Raw genomic sequence first — 22666 nt, 5'->3', positions numbered from 1 at the left:
ACTTTGATGTCTTACATGTGGCATTAAACCCAGATCACTCACTCATTCAACAAGTTAGAGGATGAGCCTCCCTCAACAGGGCCTCATGATTCCTTATTTGGCTGTTAGGAGTTTCTGATATTCCCTCAGTTATAAAACACTATCAGTAATTCATGATTGACATAGCTGATAAAAATTATATGTTACCATGGCAACATGTGTTTAATTAATGGATCAGTGGACATTGATTACACACTGACTTAAAGCAATATTGTTGAATTAATTGCATTTATTATTATACTTAGTTTGATTTTATATATAAATAGGTGGATTATAGTGAGTTTAAAGTAAGCTTGGTAGGGTGGCCTAGTGGTTAAAGTGTTCGCTCGTCACACCCGAAGACCTGGAAACAGTTCCCCACATGGGTACAAGGTGTGAGGCCCATTTTTGGTGTTTCCCATCATGACATTGCTGGAATATTGCTAAAACTACTAAAAGCGGCGTAAAACTTAACTCACTCGCTCCTCAATAAGCTATGTTTCAGTTTAGTTACTTAGGTATATACATCCCCAATTCGTCAAACACAATACAGTTATCCCCATTCTAATTCAACTCGTTTTATGCTGTTTTTTCGTGAAAGAAAGTAATTATTTAATCCAGGTCAAAGTTCCTGTAGGTCAAAGGTTAATCATATTACTCCTTGAACTTACACCATCGCCAGAAAAAGTAGTTCCCTATTCAAACTTCAACACGTTTATTATGTGCACACTGTCTAAATCTGACAATGATGAATAAATCATAGTGTTATAGATAAAATGGACGGAATTATGATGAAGCCACTCTCTACTTATCAGAAATGAGCGGCCCGCTCAGATTCCTCAACTACGGGCCATTATCAGTTCTGTTGTCAATTGACATGACGTCACGCTCCATAATGACGTCATAAATCTTGTTTCATGATCTAACAGTGCTGGGTCAACAGCCCATTGCGAGTAAGTTGTTTGAACTTAAAATTACATTTATGATACTGTTTTGTCTTTTTTAACACACATTCCACCCATTTTAGCTGGATAGGGGAGTTAATTGGCCAAGGGATTATGCAAATGACAATCCCCTGGAAAGCAGCGTTACCCCAATTGTGAAGGGATACATTCAAAGGTTTTGGTAAATCGGTTTTCAAATTGTGACCATATATGCTGATTATACGGTCGGAAATTTAAAGCATTGACCAATCAGAACTCGTGTTAAATACTAAGTTGAATTAGAATTCCACTTATTGCTGCGCTGCGCCTAGCTGTGGGTATTTATGCTGTATTAATGAGGATACATGTTTCTACATGTATTGCCAAAGGGGAAGTGATATTAGGAGCTGTGTGAACACTGCAGAATAACCTATGACATGTTTCTTCAATGCATGTTTAACAAGGGTGGGTGGTGTGATAAGAATACAAATACAGTTATCTCCCTTTAGTTGATTCGACTGCCTGCATATAAAGTGTGCCACAGAAAACAATTGATAACATTTAGACTCACAGCATGGGTAGAAATAACTAGACTATAACTAGTCTGTTTGTCTGATTTAAGAAATTCCTAACTGATTTCAGTTTTCTACCAAACTCTGGCTGTTTTATATAAACCACTAGCCCGAACTGGGCCCCATTCCTCAAAGCCATCGTAAGCGCTAAGATGATCGTAACTCGCATACTTTAACATAGACTTACGACTGTCATAGCGATATGATCGCTTTGAGGAAAGGGCCCTGAACAACAGTCTAGCATTGGATTTGACCAATGGTGTCGACCCCAGATAAACTTTTCGTTTACTAATTTGTTGGTAATACTGAACATTCATTTCCAAGACATCGTATCATTCACAATTTGTAACTAATACTATATAAGAGCCCAAAGTGAGAGCTACGCTAGTCTCTATTAGCTGCCATAATTCTGAAGGCCTGCACGACACCTGCAGCCATTAGTTTGTCTGAAAGGACATTCTTATCATAATGTTTAGTCTCTGTACAATTTGATAAACAGTTTGAAAAACATTGACGGCATTCATAAAGAAAAGGATCATGAGTGAGATAAGTGGTTGGAGACCTGAATCTGTGGAAAACCTATACATGCTTCTTTTGTGGCTGCGGGTTCGAATCCCCACATGGGTACAATGTGTGAAGCCCATTTCTGGTGTCCCCTGCCGTGATGTTGCTGGAATATTGCTAAAAGCGGTGTAAAACCAAACTCAGTCAGTCAGTCAGTCTTTTGTGGCTGCAGCATTATGATAGAACTGGGCAGAAAGGAAAACACTATGGTTCAGGGACAGTAAGACAGACTGAGGCATGTTTGACTCAGTAATCCATTGGATGCTGCAATTGGTTGTACAGAGTTATCTCCCATACATCTTATAATCCACTAGGCTGGGTTCGAATATGAGAGCCATGTTCTGTTATCACCATGCTATGCTTTTTGGATTCAGCAAGGGAAAAGAGTTCTTTGAATGACATTTAGAAGTGATACACATGAGGAATAATAAAGAAGTTGACATCCATAAGACTTTCTTCCTCAAGGGAAAACAGCTGTCAGTGTCATCCCAGAGAATGAGGACATACTGTAACAGGGTATAAAACTCACTTTTACCTCACTCACTCACTCACTCACTCTGTGTTTGTCATTATAAGATCCTTTCAGATTTCAGATAATACTTATCAGCCCCGGGTCTTGTCCTGTTTAGATAAATGTCATGAAGATTTATCACCCACGAATTATGCGGAGGGCCGGAGGGTGGAAATATTTCTGCGTCTTGTTACGGCCATCAAGACAATTTCAGCCAATCACAGAACTGAAGTCTTTTTGAAATGTAGTGTGAATAGATGGTCAGCAGATCTCTTGATTTATAAATCTCTGAAATACAATTTCAGTGAGAATGTGTCAGCAGTTATTTTCTATAAACATTGTGTCTATATCAAAATATTTCTATGTACATAAATATAGTATGACTGTTTATAGTGGGATTAGAAGTATATTTTATCAATATTGAAGGCACAATCTGTCAAGCCTTATGAATGTAAAACCCTTATCAGATATACAGAATTGTTTACTGTGTTAGCTTTCTATGTTTGTTTGTACAGTGTGTAGGACAACCAGCTAGCACCTGTCTGTAGCTGGTAATAAGATCTTTGTTAACAAACAATTCATAGCGTGGCCCTTGACATCATGATGAGGAATGAAGTGTTTTATACACAAAAATTTGACTGTCATGTTGACTCATTCTGGATATCGTAGGACCACATTGAAGCGAGTGTAGTGGCACGTAGCACTGGGACGGGTAACTGGGTACTCAGGTCGGGCAGGTCACGGTAGAACCCGGGTACCCACAGGGCTACCCTGACCTGTTGTGAGTCATGTGATATATTGTTTAATGACAATAACAATAAATCTCCATGGTTACAAGTCATTAATGTCAATATTTCTTTCTGACTTCTCTGGTATTCCTTCTGAGTTTTATATGTTTATGTAGAAATAAACTTTAGTGTATGTATCGTAAGACAGTTTTATGCATGCATATGAAGAGTTTTTGCCAGGCCCGGACATTTTGTACCCAACACTTGATACTTGGAGTGTGCAAAATAGTTTCCAAATTTTGTTAGCCAGCTGGGCTAGCTATGCCTGAAAGTTACTAGCCCACAAAAAAATCACTAGCCCGAAATTTGAATGTAGAAACTAAGCAAAAGATTACAAAAATAGATGAGAATAAGATATTGTGGGCATTACACGTGCTTCATCATTAAGCTGCTAACATGATGAAAATTTTTATCAGGCCATAATCTGCATGATTTAAAAGTGTATCTAACTTAACAAGTCAGAGAGAGAGTGAAATATTTACAAAATGAAAATTCATTAGTTGGGCCAGTGACTGTGGAGATTTACTGGCCCGACTGGATTTCTACTAGCCACAGGTTAGCAGGCCAGTGGCTATTTCACACACTGGATATACTTGCAGCATGTACTCAGGAGGGTTGGGAGATGAGGGTTGGTTGATGAGGGTTAGCTACAATTGGAGTACATTTGGACTCTCCCAGTCCTCGTGTCTTATTTCAATTTAAATGGGGACTTGACTCGGGAAAATGGCAGTCCCAGTATGATTGGGTCATGTTAAGAACAATTAATAAAACAATTAAGCAGAATCAAGGCCTCAGTTTCAAAACATGGCACTAAATATAACACTATAGTACGTTTGGCTCAAAAGCGGACTGATGAATTGCAATTTAACTCGAAAACTAATAAACATATAATACTCAATGAAACGCTGATCATAATCAAAACATCAGACCAACTCTGTGATTTGTTTGCAGAATTTATGTCCTAAAATTACAAAAGGTGTTTAACAAACTATCATTAAAATATTGACACAGTTCACTATTTGTTACGAGGGAGGAGTGCAGAGAAAGGGACAGCCAGGTGTTAGAGAAGCTCGTGCACAAGTGCCGACGAAGTTATTGATTCATTAACCTGTGCTGTGCCGTCTCCATCCTTTCTCGCACACCTGGCTGTCCCTTTCTCTGCACTCCTCCCTCGTAACAAATAGTGACCTGTGTCAATATTTTAACGATAGTTTGTTAAACAACTTTTCTATTTTTAGGACATAAATTCTGCAAAAACTCACACAGGGCTGGTCTGACGTTTTGATTATGATCAGTGTTTCATTAAGTATTTTATGTTTATTAGTTTTCGAGTCAGATTGCAATTCATCGGTCCGCTTTTGAGCCAAAAGGACTATAGACTGCTAGTGGTACCAGATAGCATAGTCTCCCTATAAGAGATGTCTAAATAAAGCCATCAATACAACATAACTCAGAATGCTAAGTACAGCTTATGGCTGATTGTATCAAACCCTGCATACAGTCAATAGCTGTTCGTTGTGATGACCAGGGGACGATAAATAATTCAGTTTGGCAACTAGGTCAGCGACCTCCTATCATGTCAATGTGACCGACATTTCAACTCAACTCAAATCCGATATTGTAAATATCACGGACTGACCATCCACATTCCCCAAGATATAGGCTACTCAAAAAAGGTTAAGGACCCCCTGAGTCTTTTGTATCACTATAGGCATACTTTTTTGAGTAGTATATATCTGGGAATGTAGATGGTCGGTCTGTGGTTGGAATGACATCATCGTGTATATCCTTATATGGTGCGATGCATAAATCACATGTAGAAGCAACTGGCTAAATGTCTTTGAATCAGCAGCTGGTCATGAGTTTGATGTTTGATATGTTTGTGTTACAGAGAGGCAGCTCGGGAAGGTGCGGAACTCGAACCTGGAACCAACACAAGTGAAGAGATGGAAAATGTCCTTTACAGTAATGCCAAAAGTCGGGTGAGCATCAGTGTCTGGTTGATAAGTAATGGATACATCGGGATTCAGGCTCCGATATGGCTGCAGCAACCATCTAAAGAGCTGAAATTGATTGGGTAGTCAAGATGTGTGACCTGTTTGAATCTCAGCATATTACAGCAGCATGGGTTGTTGCTCATAATGTCAGTCATGTCTGGCCCAGAGTTGATTATTTAGAGGCTGCCATATTATTGGAATATTGCTGACTATGGCCAACACCAAATAAGACCAACACCTAACCTCACAGAATTAGAACAACTCCAACAGCATGTAATGAACTTCTTCTAATGTTTTAAAAGTTTGGCCCTTTGACTCACGAATAATGTCCCCCACATATTTATCCTGTATTTCAGTCCTAAAACAGTCAACAGAAGCACTTTGTTTTTCTATATTAATGACAGAAATAATAAAACATAGTAATATTTTGCTTAAATATCTCAGCATTATATTTTTTCTGCTGTTCACGAGGTTTAAGGTGTCACAGGGTTTATAGACAGTATTTGGGTGTTTCAATTTTATTTTGAAATTTATGATTGTTAAATCTTCATTAGGTGACCATATTTAAGCCAAAATATTCTTTCAAGAACATTTGCTGATTCTGTGGTGTGAGGATAACCCACTTCCCAAGAATAAGGCTATGCAAATAAAATGTGCTTCAGTTTCAATAAAACAGAATAGCTCCATACAGCAGGGAGGGACTGAATACAGTGTGCTTCCTGAACAGTGTGTGATAACAAGCCAGGCGGAGAGTATATAGACTCCTTGAACAATGAAAATGAGTCACTGCCTGTATCAAAGGCCGAACCCACCTCCCCCCCGTTCCATAAATTGATATGCTCTGTTAATCCCACAGTGTCCATAGGTAATCTAATTGGCACTTGACCTGTTCCACCTGTCCAATCAACAGGTACACACAGGTAGAACGGGTATATGGTCATTGATTGGAGTATTGTAATCTGTGCATGTTCCAGCCTTCTGGACTCAATGATGGCGATATTTGAAAAGCTTTATGACAGGAACAACAGATAATGTGCTGACCTTTATGTGAACCAGTCTCGTTATTCACCACGTAAATGCTGCATTTTACTATTAAATAAATGTCAAGCATGGAGGTAATGGTATCTAGCGATGTGTCTAGTGAAATAGAACATGGGGGTTCCTCATGACATAAATTTAGTTTCATACCATTCTTTTTGTTCAAATGGCAATCAGATGTGTGCATTTGTTGTTTAATGACCTACTCAGTATTGTTCAAGGTATTTGATGGTTGCCTGTAAACAATTAAGTCTGGACGAGACAACCAGTAATTGATATTATGACCAAAACTTCCATGCTGTTGTATTATTATCAAGTCATCTCTTACGCCCAGCATATGTTACTGGGGAACAATTCTTACCCAGAATCCATTGGGTATAGTTTTTGTCAAAACTTTCCTTCAGGATAATAAAGCCTTTTCGTCCTGACATCAGGGCTTTGAGCATGCATTGTGCATGGAAATATGCGCTTTATAAATGAACTATTATTATATTATTATTAACTTTCCTTTGGGATAATAAAGTATTATCTTATCTTATCTTTACATATATAATAAATGGAGCAGTTAAATTCCATCCATCCATCTGTCTGTCCGTCCATACCTCCATCCATCCAGTTTATATGATGTTCACCCAGCAGAAAATGGAAACCCGGTGGGATAAGTCATGTGACTATAACTTTCTAGCGCCTAACTGGCAGCTTGGGTTATCCAGGGTAATAATGTGCTGTGCTGTTCATTGTTAGCGCTATGAGCATGCCTAGTGTGGAGTTTGGCGCTATATCAATAGACACATTATTTTTCAATTTTTATTAAGTTTCCAATGGATTTTGTCTTTCACCCTGCATTTAACCCTGACTGAACTAATTCTCTTCAATAAGAAGGGCTGTGGGGTAGCCTAGTGGTTGAAGCGTTCGCTCGTCACGCCTCGAAGAAAACTGAACTCACTCACTCACTCTTTGAGATTGATGAATGTGCACAAGTTAGTCCAGTGTAAATTGTATAGAGCCTGTAAGTTTCGCGAAGTGCTACTTCCAGTACTAAGCTGGTTCCCAGCTCCCTTTGCATGTACCAACTTGGGATATGCGAGACGGGGCCCACCTTACTTCCAGTACCAGATTTCCGGTGACAAGCGTATATTCAAGAACAAGTTCTGGTTCCAAATTGCGTGACCGCCAAATATGACTTCACTAGACCGGACCAAGTGTACAACCATGCTTGGCTGTGACAGCTGTTGACAGTAGTAATAGTTGGCTAATTTGGGGATGGGTAGATCGGAAATTTGTTATTCCTGCAAGGATTATTGGTTCCTTACTGTCAACTGACAACCATTCGAAAAGGTATGAAACGGTCACTGGAAGTACTAAGGTCTCGCGACGCGCCGTGACCTACTTACAACCCCTGTACTACACTTGGGAAGTCGCCAATGAGTAGGATACAGGGTTGTCATAGTTTATTAATTTCAGTTGAAGAATCCTCATCATATGTGTTGTTTAAACATTTTAGGTGCTTAGTTTCTCTGGCTGTTGAAAATGATGTATATAGGTTAGAACACACAGATCCTGTTGTGTAAAAATCACCATTCCAGGAAGTAAATTGGCAGTATCGTAACCATTATTTTAATCATGACATTATCTGATAAAGAAATTACTTCCCCGATGTTTTTTTGTATTGTAAATATTGTCTAAATTGGATAGAATATATGTATTATGCATGTTTGAAATATTTTTTTAATAATATATATCCATTTACTATGCAACAACACGCTCGACCAATAGTCAGGTTCACATCAGGTTCAAAATGGTCTATCCCTATACATAGTGAATAGCAGTATGTGTCAAGTTGAGGTTATTTGAATTACATGATAAGGCCACACCAAGTTTATTTCTTGTTTTACGGATTTTTGTCCTAAAGGCAGGAATTTGTTTGTTTTTTTAAAATAAAAATAAATAAATACTAAAAGTATTTTGATTTTGGCAATTTATGAAGTGTATATGTGGCAAAACACATTTACATTTTGACCGATAAAACATTAGGATTTTATTTTGTGACCTGGGAATAACTTTTTTTTCCTTCTTATTCTTGAAAAAATACGACCGGCGGATCCAGAAAACAAGAAATACAATTGGCTGGCCTAAAGAAATTGTTATCCTTATGTTTTTGATATGATAATTATAAAATAGAAAATATAGAAAAAGAAAATATGCATTGTGCTTGCAAAATAATGTTTATATGTCCAGCCTCAACTAATATTTGCTGTATATTATGTTTGTCAGCGTGTCCCACACAGTGAGGTGACGTCCATGTTGTTTGTTCCAGGCGGAGTACATGCAGCTGATTGCCTCCCTTGTCCTCCACTTAAATGAGAAGAAGCGAAGTGCGCGCCGAGGTGAGTAGACGAGGCCACACTACCTTTAGGATTAGGATACTGACTACCTTTAGGATTGTATTTTGGATTGACCCACCATGATTTAATGAAATATATCCCAAACTTTGTGAGAGAAAATCGCCAAAAATTTAAACCACATTGCCACATGCACTATTCAATAGAAGAACCCGTGAAAATCTGGGTTAGAATTGGTCTTCAGCAACCCATGCTTGTTGTATGAGGCGACTAACAGGATCGGTTGGTCATTCCAGTTGAATTTTTGACACGTCATCGTATCCCAATTATCTAAGACTCAAAAGTCAGTGACAGTATAATTAATCTGTCATGGCCAGTGGGGTAGCCTAGTAGTTAAAGCGTTCACTCGCCACACCTAATATCCAGGTTCAGTTCCTCACATGGCTACGATGTGTGAAGCCCATTTCTGATGCCCCCCGCTGTGATATTGCTGGAATATTGCTAAAAGTGGCATAAAACTCACCGATTCTATTACCCAACTATCACTCATGTTAAAATAACTAAACACTTGGTCATCTCCAATATCTGATCTACAGTGGCAAATTGATCCAGGGTACTTACGCACTTAACCATAATATCACGAGGATAACTGAACTAATGGTTTGAACTATTGGAATTTTGTATTAAAAAAATGTGGATTTTGTGAATTGATTTGCAGCTTTTTATCCATTTATTTGTTTCCTAGCTGCTGAACAACAGGTGGAAGGCGCTGGCGAGAGCAATGGTGCCGGTGCCAGTTAATAACCTGTCAGTCACAGTAAGTAATGGCTAATACTGAACAATATTGCTTGATCACACAAACGGTACACAGTGGCAGAGAAGCAGATTTCTGCCTGTTACTTTAACACCATTTATTGATAACAACCTATACTTATATACTTTTATTAGGATATTTCGGTTTGAGATGCTATACCATTGTCAGGAAGAATGAATAATGACAAGTGCTTTAGGATTTAAACTGAAACAGTGATATAACAGTTTATTACAAAAGTTGCTGTCCATAAATCTTATTGAGCGGTAGGGTAGCCTGGTGGCGAAGCATTTGCTTGTCATGCCTAAGACCAGGGTTTGATTCCCCACATGGGTAGAAGACCAATTTTAGCATTCCCCACCGTGACATTGCTGGAATATTGCTAAAATTGGTGTAAAACCATACCCATACCCTTACTCACTAATAACTGAAACAATCTTGACTTTTTATTATTTATTCTCTGAGGGGTGGGAGACATACCAGTACATAAATCTTAACTTCAAACAATTCTAAATATTTTGAATAATGTTGAGGCAATGTAAGATTTTCCATGTTTTATCGTGCACTTTATAAATCTTTCTTAAAAATATCAAATTTTGTTTTCAGAAACACCGATGTCGTTTCTTGGACTATGAAAGAAGTGATTTTACAACTCCACAAAGTCATGAAATTTGGAAGTGCGTTATATAAATATGACTTTCAGTTGCACGCATTGTCTGAAAGTTGGATTTGGTTGCATTTTAGCAGTCAACACAACAGACCAGAACACAATACGGAAAAATATACAATATGCTGATATGCAATAATAACAACCTGGTAATAATGGAATGTTACTCACAGTAATTTAAACTGTTAAATTATTTATATTTCTTTGAATGTCTCACATCCCAAAGTCATGAACAAAAACGTGATCTCCACCAAGGGAGACAACTCTAGTTTTGAATGTTTCTGCGTGAATTGTGAACTTTGGGTCAAACAAAACTTACTTGATAGAATTTTAGTACTGTACTTTTCTTGTACTGTTTTACAATATTAGAGTATATCTTAAATGTGTGTCTATTATCAGTGTTAATACTTATTGATTTAAGCTATCCTCTTTTTCTAGTTAGTGGTTTTAATTAATCAATGATTACTTGCCATTTTTGTGTACAATGAATAATCATTGTAAATCTTGTTAATAGTTGAAGGTTTAAGATCTGAATTTGTTTTGTAGCAGTTCCTGTTTTGATATCAAGTGTCAGAAAAGATCAAAGTTCTTTGCATTCATCTCATTTTTCTGATATTGATTTTTGTAAACTCCCCGATCTCAGTAATGATGTTCAACCAGCAGACGTTAAAAAAAAGAAAAAAAGTATGCAGTCCAATCCTTCTTCACCATACAGCGTTTCCAAGCGAGACAAAGTACCAACAATCTTGAACTGTCCACATGGTCAATGAAACATTCCATTCCTTATTAAAAGGTGTGGAGTAATGTCCCTTTGTAAAACAATCTGCAACCATACAAAATTAGGGGGAGAAAATAGTTCTTTTGGAAAAAGTAGTTCTGACGTGCTTGCCCCTGTTAAGGTCAGATAACTCTGTGCTTTCTCCTTACCAGAAATTGTATGAACTTGGAATCGTGTCCACTGTATGCTGTCTGTCTATCCTTTGCTTCTTGCTTCGGTGCTGTTGTCCTGTCTTATCTTGTATCCTGTGGATATGTCCGCTTCATCACACACTACATTGGGAGATATACATTACTTTCCTCAGAATAAAATGGTAGATGTCATTTGTGAAAGTGTTTTCTTGTTTATGGGTATCAGATTACCATTAGTCCCCGATTGATTGGCTTCAGCAAATTGGCAAGTCAATTTAAGTAAAGCATACAAATTATAAACAAGAAGTTATCTATAAAGTCGTATCCGCCATATAGCTGCAATATTGCTGAGTGCGGCGTAAAACTAAAGTCACCCATTAAGTCGTATGCTTTACCATTATTGTCCCGGCTCCAGAATGTCCTCTCAGTGTAACAATTGTCTCTACTGCTGCATTACAATATTTACTGCACAGTAAAAACGTGTTGACACAAGATTGTTTCAGGTAAGAATTTGTAATTATTAAACTAAAGATGGCCAGATGGGTTCCGATCTGTATTGGTTCATCCAATGAAGATTTAGATTGCTGGTCATAACTAAATGTTTTGTTTGTTTAATGCCCCACCCAGCATTATTCCAACCATATGGCAGCGATCTGTAAATAATCAAGTCTGGACCACACAATCCAGTGATCAACATAATGAGCACTTAGTCCACCCCATTTGTCATTGCTGAAGATCTATTCCAACCAAATGCAATGGGTGGTCATCACATGTAAATGGCAGGGATTGTTGATCACAAGACTAATGTTTTACTGGCCCGAGTCCTGGAGCTGGAATATTGCAGAGTGTTAAACAACGAATAGTGAGGGAGCGCTATAACCACGAACTACCCCACTACCGTGGCAACATGGAGTGCTATTGATGCACTTCAGCATGGGATATTAGAGACTTGTGTGATGTTTGTATGTCATCTACCAGTCAGCAACATTCCAGCTGTATCAGTCAGTTATTAATCAGGCTTGGACCCGACGTTAATGGTATCACCAGTGTCCAGGACCCCGTTTCACAAAGCTATCGACAGTCGTAGCGCTACAATAGTTTTGTGAAATGGGTCAGATTGTACATCAAAGCATGTCTAACACTGGGCCCCGTTTCACAAAACAATGGTAGCGCTACGACTGTCGTACCTCCTATACGGTAACAGACTTACGACAGTCATAGCACAACGATAGCTTTGTGAAATGGGACCATTACCATAAAACCTATCAGTCAAGTCATCTTGTATGGGACCATTTGGGACCCTGAACCATGCCCAAAGGCAATGAACACCGACATCACACTTGTACTTTAAATACACCTAAGTATAACATTGCCACAATCTGTGAAATGTGATCGGCTGGACTAAAATAATTATCCTGGGCTAGACCTGTTGTGACCTTGAACTAGGAGTTTGTCCAATGCAATGAACACGGACACACTTGCACTCCAAATGCAACCATTAACTCTGCCTGGGAATTGAGAGGTGAAATTAGGTTTAACGTCGTGCTTGAGAATATTTCGCTCATATGACGACGTGCATGTGTGTATGTGTATATGCGGCTGCTTGTACTAGCCCAGACTGAAGCTGGTTTTATAGTGCTAGCCCACTGAGATACCATGCTGCAGTGAAGCATGAATACCCCACTCAGACACATTATACCGACTCCGAGCCGACCAGTCCTTGTACCCATTAATGCCAAGCGCCAGCCAGGGACCAACAAGTACCATATTTTAACGTCTTTTGCTATGACGTGGTCGGGGATCGAACCCGCGACCTTCCGATCTCCGGGTGGAGGGAATTGAGAGCTGCCGGATTAAACAATGACCAGATGATCACACTATGTTGTCCCAGTTCAACAAAGCAAAGGTAGAAGAGTGTCAACTGTCACAAGCCAACTATACAGCATGATGAACATCTAGGCACTATCACACATTGGAACTCGATCCTGCTTCATATTCTATTTGTGATTTGGTCAATCCAACATGTTATATTTGTGATTACACTTTCGCAATAAAGTACAGATTCTAGTACTCAGTCACATCCGAGATTCGAACCCAGAGTCAGGCACCTTATCACCAGCACACAGTCATCTTGCCCACTGCGGCTTCCACTAGTGGCTCCCGGATGGGACTCAACCCAACAAAAGTACACTGAGAAGTAATCCCAAATATAACATGTTACATTTGACCATGTTCTAAATGGAATTGCATATTGGTCACTGCAGTTTTGTTCAAATATGCACCATAATAAACATTCTCTGATAAAATTATGAGTATGGTTCATGTTGATTACATCCTGGATAACAGCAGAAATGTGACGTGTCAGCAAGGAACTGAGCCAACCTGTAAATGTTTGAATTGATGTGTCAGCCATAATTAATACACATGGTCAGACAGAATGTCCAGTGTGTGTTTTGGTGCAGAGAGGCAGATTTTCTCAAAACCAACATAAAAATGTGCTTAAAAAATGTGTTGACGCCTGCCACAGGGCTACCCCTTTCACTAGGTTCCGGTCACGGTTTGATGCTTTTCAAGCCAGTATAAGAACTTCCAAAGTCATACTAAACTACACTATATATAACACATTCAGATTTGTAGAAAACCGATACTTTAATCTATAGGAAATGTACAAATCAGGATTATATCTACATAAAATAAAATCTGTTCCTCCGTGTGGGGCCAGGGTGGCACTACAGGGGGTCCGCATGGCAGATTCCACCAAAGGGTTCCTATGTCTGTCTGTCTCACTCCACCTCCTGGTATCACAAGAGTTAGGATTTGGAGTTGCCTCCCTTGAGCATCTAGCGGCCATCTTTGATAATACTGGAGCTTCCCCAGTGAGAATTGTTGCATAAGTGTGACGATTTGTTGTCCCCCTGGCCCCAAACAGCAGACTCACGTTCCATCTGAGGTAACATTTCATGGGAATATGATACAAGTCAACCCAAGTATATATTCGTTGCCTTAGCCCAGATAAATTAACGATCTAAATATATCCCTATAAAATCCAATTTGATCAATCCAGGATTTGTGATTATATTAATTTGGTGTCTGTACAACTTACCTCGAAGTATGGAACTTATTTGCAAAGAGGAAGGATAACTCTTTGGCAATGTGGTAAACAGTTATGATGTATATGATCTCAATAACAGCCAATATGAACAAAAGCTTCCCTAACCTCTAAACATTAAATCTTCACCACACAAAATAGTAACAAAGTTGCATGAATAAAGGTTCAGAAACTTCCCGTGGCACAGAATGATCCAAGGTCAAGGAGGCTCCAAGGTCAAGGTCATCTGTCCGATAAACATGGCAGTCGTGAGTCAGATCGCAGATGAATGAGACTTGACAGAATTATATAAATCTCTTCTATTTTACACACACTCAAGCCAGGCATCCATGATCATAGGAGAATATAATAATAATTATAATAGTTACAAGTCAGACCTGTCGTTGCATCTTCGCTCATCACATCCAATACGGTGAGAAGGTGTCCCGATTATTCACATTAATATCTTCAATACTTGGATGAAGAGATCACTCGTAGGCACACACTTTACTACTTAACACGAAATCAGAAACATACACGTTTAGGAGTTCAGGATCTCCTAAACTGTAGGCTAGAAGTATCAACAGAGGGCGCCAACAGCCAAGGTCAAGGCCACAAACTAATTGCACGCTGGGAAAAATGAACATAAACAGCAAAGGAAGAGTACGTATTCCCGACATCCTCCATCACATGATAGCTGTGTACCACCACAGTGAGACCCGGCAACCCGCACTGTTTCTCCAATAGTCCATCGCCGCCGATGTCTGGCTGCTGCACCGCTCTAGCGGTAATCGTAGGGGACGTAAGGCTTGCGTGGGGCTGCCTCAAAGACACCCGGCATAACTGGAAAAGCGTAGGCTGAATTAAGAACTCCGCCACAAGACTGATCTTGGCTCCAACTCTTTCCATATACCCACCAGGAGATGTCCATGTTTTGCAAGCAATACTTACGTATATAAGATAAAAATACCTTGAAGATAAAATTTGAAATATAGAAGTTCGTAAAAATCAGTAAAATCCACAAGAGAACAGACATACCATGTCATGCATAACTACACTTCTGTAACTACGCACGTATACGCGCACTGATAGGCGTTCTTTAACTATGAGCTTGCGTCGGTCTGCCGCCAGGCCGAGATTGAAGATGATATGGGTTTCAATCCAACCTGGCGGAATAAATGCACACTTTGCTAAATCATTTGCGGCGCACACAAAGTCAATGCATTCCAGCGCGATTTGCCAAGAGACGGCAGGCTAGAGTGCAAGTACGAGGTTGCTGGTCTCGTGTGGAGTGGATCACATGACCTGTCATGATGGTCTCGAGAGTATCACATCTTGGCGTCAGCCAATCAGAAAAAGCCAGGAAGATCTGAAAGAGGACAAAGAATGACCCATCAGGAAATGACCTCGACCTTTGTTCTACACTTAGAGATATGTCAGCAACATCAGTAAAAGAATAACACCATAACTGGCAGCAGAGGCCGAACAAATTGCTTATTAAAGCTAAAGCAATCCTGTCATTTACACCAAAAGTTCAAATCATTTATAAAATTTGTGTTGAAAGCGAAACTTTGTAGGTGTTAACCCTTAAACGTTATTGATGTAATGAAAACAGCTACTCGTACATTTGAATATTAGTGTGCGCCCAGTCCCAAGGGTTAGACGAAGTTGTCATTCACGTAACGTACCTGCAGTTGCCGTATCGTCCTCGCATCATTCTTGAAAGTGTAAAGTACTTAACTACGACTTTTCCATATTAAAACCTTATTTGTCTTGAATTTAAGGAATTATATTTAAGAGTGAATCTGAGTTAAAAGGCTTGACTCATGGTCAGCAATATCACAGCAGAACAATGGCGGTCAGAATGACCTGGTCTGTCGGTCTCAGAGAACCAGCAGTGTAAACACAGATCCACAATGGGTACAAGTCACACAACTGATTCCCAGTCTTTTGTAATAATGTATAGATTGCTTGAACAAATAAACGCTAATGATCATGAATATTTTCAGGGGATATTCTTTCATAGTGAAGACAGCAGTTTCACAATGAAAAAAAATATCACCAAAAATATTCACATCCAAACTTCCCTGATCAGTCCAGTTCTCACCAATACACACCCAAAAAATAACTAAACAAACATGAATAAAACCATAAAAAATGTAGATCCCCAAAGTTTTATCAGCGATTGGTAGAGGAACATAGGAGAGACAAGGAGAGCAAAATAGTGACCTGTCCTTAAATATTTCAATATTCTGTAAGAGAGTATTAATCTTAAGATACGTAGGTGGTTCCAACTTGGTTCACTGAATACTGGGGCAAAATGTCCAAATTTTTCAATTTTTTATCATTAACTTTAGACTTTCATCTTTGATATTTCATTGCATAAAAGGACTTAGTCACATCCTGAAAAGCCTGGCAGAGGTAACAGAATTAGCAGGGAAAGACAAGTCGAGCATGCAGTCTAAAGAATCAAAATAGTAATTAACAGTCAACAAAAATAAATATATAACATTTAGAATAAAAAGAACAATTGAAACATTTTCAGAATAAAACTAAGGTCGCACAAGATATATCAATATAACAAAGATATACTCTCCAAAATTAGATGACTGGTTTTCAGCACCGAAGGGTTCACACTGCCATGCAAGATGCCAAATTCACCCCAGAATTAGACATAGTATCAACGGAAACTGACATGCACTTAGTCCACTAGTTCTAACTTCTAGAAAACAACTTCAAAGTTAATTGGTAAAATGAAATCATAACCATCATAGATTTATCAAGACAAAGTGTAAATTACGATAATTAAACTGACAAGTCAGATCTGTATATAAAAAAACAATAAAATAAATTTTAAAAATAATGGTAAGTGTTTGATGAAATGAAAATCTTTAACTAAGAAATTGTCTGGAAAATGTGATTGAATAACTAACCTGTGATTGTGTCTAGATTGTGTTATATTATATTTTGACATGGAAGCAGTCGTAGGAAGCAGTAGCTTTAGGTGCAGTTGTGCGAATGGAACGGCCAAGTCTTTAGTTGCAAGAGGACAAGGGGCTTCAGCGTCAGCCGCCATCTTGAATAGTACCACCAGCACGTGGGCGCGGACAGAGTTGCCATGTGTGTTAGTCCATAGGTGTTATAGTCTATCATGTGACTTGCATTCACAGATCAGGGTTACTTCACAAACGGGTATGTCAAACGGGTGATTTATTTTGGAATGACTTCGCAGGCACACTGCGATCAGCCCAGCACTAGAGAAACAAGCTGATGGAAGATGGCCAACGAGGGAGACAAACTTAGACACAGAAGAAATCGGCCAATCTTCCTCAGTTCGTTTCCCAAGTTTCCGAAGCTGACGTCACAACTCAAGAAAACACACAAAATCAAGCGACCAAAATCAAACGTTTTTTGTGCCACTTAAATTTTTCGTGAAAGTTAAAATTTTCTCACACAGAGAAAGAGCAAACTCGAACACATCATGCAAAATCCAGTTAAAAGAATGTCTTTATTTCTGTACAACATGGTATGACAAGGTGGTGTCTCTCCTCATGCAAGAAAGACGGCACGTGAGCGCAATCTAAGGTATCTACTAATCAAACAAAGTCACTAGACAGCTGGTCGATACTACAAGCAATGACTGCTGAGGCAGGTATACATCCGACTGCCAGGGACCCTTAACCTTCAAGTATGGTGTCCTAAGTCTTAGCTTGCTATTTACAGTTACAGGTTAAAGCTGGTCTGACAATATATTAAATACTCTGTATGATAGGATAAATGAGTATTTACAAAATTCATGATTATTTGCATCCAGTGAAATTTGCATTCAATGCCAGGGGATATTGTAACCATGGTAACGTAAATAAATAGAAGGAAATGTTGGTAATATGGACTGGGTTAGAATTGGACAAGCAGACACGAAGAGGCAACTTGAGGTCGTTCTTTACTTGCACATGAGAAAGTATTGTCCTTGATGACTAAGAAAAATCTGGTTAATAAATAAACAACTTCACATTCGACAATGGGGAACTGAAGTTTGGACAATATTTTCTCACCAAATGAACAACGGAATTTCAACCTGTGTCAGACCTTATATACTTTAGTTATCTTTATTTTTGTCCAACGTGAGTTACATATAACAGTATTGCATAGCAGGTTTGGTTTTGTTACAGATCTCGTCACATCAAGTGCGCAATGTCTTCGGTTATGACTACTGCAGGTAGCACTATTGCCTATCTAGAACCTAACAATTCCTGTGTACTATTTAAAACTGAAGAGACACTCCCTGATAAATCCATTTCATGGTAGTAGTAAAAACATACCTACATTGCAAAAATAGTTAGCTTCTAAAAAACGTACAAGTTTCTAATTATCACTGTTAGTGGGATATATGATAAGAGACCAAAGATTTGAGAGATATTTCAAAGACAGGAAAGAAATCCCAATTCAGGTGTTATACACGTGCTGTAACCATGGTAACCATCTAGACATTTCATTCATCCCTGTCACAGCCCTCAAGTCTCAATGATGATACATCAAGCATTTAAATAACATCAACATTGCTGAGTTTACAGTTTTCTTAAATATACCCAACATTTAACAATAACGAGTACGAGAAAAGGCTTTAGGTGAAATGTTAAAAAATTTAAAATAAATTCTCCAAAATATTTTTGAAAATGAACATGGTTCTTGAAACGTGCTCACAAATTATGAACTTGACAATAATTATAGGTATTTTTTGTTATGATTGTTCAATTAAAAATATTTAAGTCTGAAATTATCCATTTTTGTAGAAAATTATGGGATATATCATCATTAGAGCTCGTTATATGAAGCAAGAAGTGGTAAGAGATTTGCTGCCCAAACCAAGTTGTATAGTATATGTAGACATGAAGTATGGCCACTTTAGCAATACAGAAATGAAGATCTTATGTTTAACGATCACAGATTATGTTGAATGAGAATGTTTATGAACATATTGCAAAAAGATGAGACTTATGACAATGACGAACAAAATAGAAACCATTCTCACGTTCACAAAGAAACACACCGATCTCTACACATCTTGGTTAGAGCAAATAAACGCTTTAAAAATCACAATCTCTACCCAGAATTCATTTGTACAAAATGGTCATGTAACAAGTACCAAGAAATTAACAGTACACTGTACAGTCTTCTCAAAGAATAATTTACATACAAGAGTAAAATCAACTAAAAAACGCCATTCCTTCCACACCACGCAGACTGTTTGCCATGGCTGTGCGTGATGCCTCGTACCGTCACTGTGTGCGGAGGGAGCACGGCAGCCATTCAGATCATTATACTATATTCCTACCACACTAACAAACACAGAGTTCTACAGTCTGGGCATGCATTTGATACGACCCTGCAAATCCATTTTACACAAAAAATGTATATGATTTGTCTTTTTTTTAAAATGGAATGTAAAGATGTTTTTAAGATCATACCGTGAATATGCTTTCATACGGTCTGAAGCAGACAAAGGTTTGAATTCATATACAAATCTGAAAATATGTATTTTTATTAATGACTGTATTCAGACATGCCCAGAATGTAGAGGCTCCTTGAAACACAGTTACCATCAACTAGACAGAAAGTTGAAATATTTTGAAAACATATTATGATAAAATGGGTTTACACCATGTGACGAAGTTAGTTTTTGAAAATATACCCCGCCAGTTATTTCCCTTGTTGCTATGGTAACTGCATTTGGGTCTCAACCAATCAAACAGCAGGGAGAGAACACAGTGTTACAGAGTTGATCGAGCTTGGAACAAGGGTGGGTGGGAAGCAAACCCCAGGAAAACAATAGCATTCAGGGTGGGTGGGCGTATCACACGCCGCCCACCTCACGATGGGCACGTCACACCATGCCCCTCGGTAGATCTGCTAACACAGTCATCATAATGGACAGATGATTACAAGTCCAATATAAATAGCCCACATTAGAATTGGCCCATACAGTTCAAAGAGGAAGTTTTTACCATCAGCGAATTTTCTGGCGACGAACTTGAGTGTTTCATCCAGTAGGATGACAGGTATAGAGATCTTCATTACTGCGACCCACTCCTCAACGTTAAGTGGTGTGATCTGGAAAATCACCTGTGGAGAAAAAGAAAGGAGTGAATGAGTTGTTTAAAGATGCTGTGAGAATGAGCGAGTATGGTTTTAGGCCAATTTTAGCAATATTCCAGCAAAATCGTGATGGGGAACACCAGAAATGTACCCATGTGGGAAATCGAACCCAGGTCTTCGGAGTGCTGAGCGAACGCTTTGACCACTCCGCTACCCCAGTGCCCTATAGATGCTTTGAGAGTGTTTCAGGCATCATGTGTCAGTCTTATACTCTCAGCAATATTATGATGCATGGTTTCCATGTAATCAATCTGGACCAGACAAACCGGTGGTTGAAGTCATGAGCATAGATCTAGAATATGGGGAGACTATAGTGACACCGAGCCTGTTAGACACAAATGTAGACCAAACCGTCACAACATGGTAAGGATCTGGAATATGGGGAGAATATGGTGACAGCGAGCCTGTTAGACACAACTGTAGACCAAACCGTCACAACATGGTAAGGATCTGGAATATGGGGAGAATATGGTGACAGCGAGCCTGTTAGACACAACTGTAGACCAAACCGTCACAACATGGTAAGGATCTGGAATATGGGGAAAATATGGTGACAGCGAGCCTGTTAGACACAACCGTCACAACATGGTTAGACCAAACCGTCACAACATGGTAAGGATCTGGAATATGGGGAGAATATGGTGACAGCGAGCCTGTTAGACACAACTGTAGACCAAACCGTCACAACATGGTAAGGATCTGGAATATGGGGAGAATATGGTGACAGCGAGCCTGTTAGACACAAATGTAGACCAAACCGTCACAACATGGTAAGGATCTGGAATATGGGGAGAATATGGTGACAGCGAGCCTGTTAGACACAACTGTAGACCAAACCGTCACAACATGGTAAGGATCTGGAATATGGGGAGAATATGGTGACAGCGAGCCTGTTAGACACAACTGTAGACCAAACCGTCACAACATGGTAAGGATCTGGAATATGGGGAGAATATGGTGACAGCGAGCCTGTTAGACACAAATGTAGACCAAACCGTCACAAGATGGTAAGGATCTGGAATATGGGGAGAATATGGTGACAGCGAGCCTGTTAGACACAACTGTAGACCAAACCGTCACAAGATAGTTAGGATGAGTATGTTAATGTTATTTTGAGCTGCATTCAGCATCATTCCAGCCATGTGACTGCACCATGTGACATAGCACATGATAAGACCAGATTAGCCAGCGGGTAACGGTATGAACGCCAGACTACAATCACACCACAGAAGACCAGCCAGCCAATCGCGGCTACTCATTCTGATACTTTACCATTACTAACACATTGTGCCTACGTTTAACTTGAACAACAAGGCCGTCCCGGAGCTCCCTTACCAAGTGAATTATTTGATGGCTATCTGCTGCTTACCACAAAAAGCAAAGGTGCTTCTTCGTCAAGTAACCCGTGAATATCCGGGTTAGAATCTTGATCTTCACAGTCTAAGTAAACTTAGGCTCAGTATTATTCGTTACACTGCTATACTGAGTCTAACAAAACCTTGTGGAAGGTCGCGTCAGCTGACCTTTTCAAAGGAAAAATCAGAACACAGCTTACCAAATCACAAAAGTTGACATTTGCACATACCTTTTGAACTTTTACCTCGAAAAAGTTTTTCACCCCAACGATTCAGAATGCTATTTTCCATACGATTGCTTCCGAGTGATGCACATGGAGCACGCCACAACAGTGAGTAAACAATCGCTGAGAATAGCTTTTGTCAGTATTCAAGGATGTCAGCTTGCAGAAATATTAGCTAATGATAACCATGTCAACAGGAACCCCAAAGCGTATATACTGCAGGTCATATATCTGTGTTTTATGCGGGTTTTCATTTGTTATGAGATCAGTGTTGGCGACCGGGGAAGAGAAAATCCATTTTGTAAATCCCGCCAAACCCTAAATAGTAGCTGTTGTCCGATTGGTTAAATCCATTCTGCCGTCTCGCGTTTGATTGGACGGTCATAGGTCGCTCAAAGGTTACCTGACGCGACCTTCCACAAGGTTTTGTTAGACTCAGTATAGCAGTGTAATGAATAATACTGACCCTAAGTTTACTTAGACTGTTGATCTTCAGTACCCCATTCTTGTCATACGAGGCGACTAACGGGATCGGGTGGTCAGACTCGCTGACTTGGTTGACACATGTCATCGGTTCCCAATTGCGCAGATCAATGCTCATGCTGTTGATCCCTGGATTGTCTGGTCCAGATCTGATAATTTACAGACCGCTGCCATACAGCTGGAATATTGCTGAGTGCAGCGTAAAACTAACCTCACTCAT

At 39.2% G+C, this 22666-nt stretch overlaps 2 protein-coding genes across 6 annotated transcripts in view; one reads left to right on the top strand and one right to left on the bottom strand.

Annotated features, from left to right (window-relative positions):
- LOC124286583 overlaps positions 1-11332 on the top strand; it is a 44109-nt gene extending 32777 nt beyond the window's left edge. For all 5 annotated transcript variants that reach the window (XM_046722955.1, XM_046722956.1, XM_046722952.1 and 2 more), the window contains exons 3-6: positions 5268-5358; positions 8729-8798; positions 9499-9570; positions 10171-11332. In XM_046722955.1, the coding sequence (XP_046578911.1) occupies positions 5268-5358; positions 8729-8798; positions 9499-9554 (217 nt within the window). In that variant the 3' untranslated portion in view covers positions 9555-9570; positions 10171-11332. The remainder of the gene's footprint in view (positions 1-5267; positions 5359-8728; positions 8799-9498; positions 9571-10170) is intronic.
- Positions 11333-13774: 2442 nt separating this feature from the next.
- Positions 13775-22666, bottom strand: part of LOC124286587 (calcium-transporting ATPase sarcoplasmic/endoplasmic reticulum type-like) — a 57424-nt gene continuing 48532 nt past the window's right edge. Inside the window, 2 exon segments of the mRNA XM_046722961.1 lie at positions 13775-15597; positions 20234-20351. Of these exon segments, the coding sequence (XP_046578917.1) occupies positions 15578-15597; positions 20234-20351 (138 nt within the window). The 3' untranslated portion in view covers positions 13775-15577.

This window comes from Haliotis rubra, unplaced genomic scaffold (genome assembly GCF_003918875.1).
Source record: "Haliotis rubra isolate DU_JTF1 unplaced genomic scaffold, ASM391887v1 Scf387, whole genome shotgun sequence".
Taxonomy (NCBI): domain Eukaryota; kingdom Metazoa; phylum Mollusca; class Gastropoda; order Lepetellida; family Haliotidae; genus Haliotis; species Haliotis rubra.
This window is presented reverse-complemented; position numbering and strand designations above follow the sequence as displayed.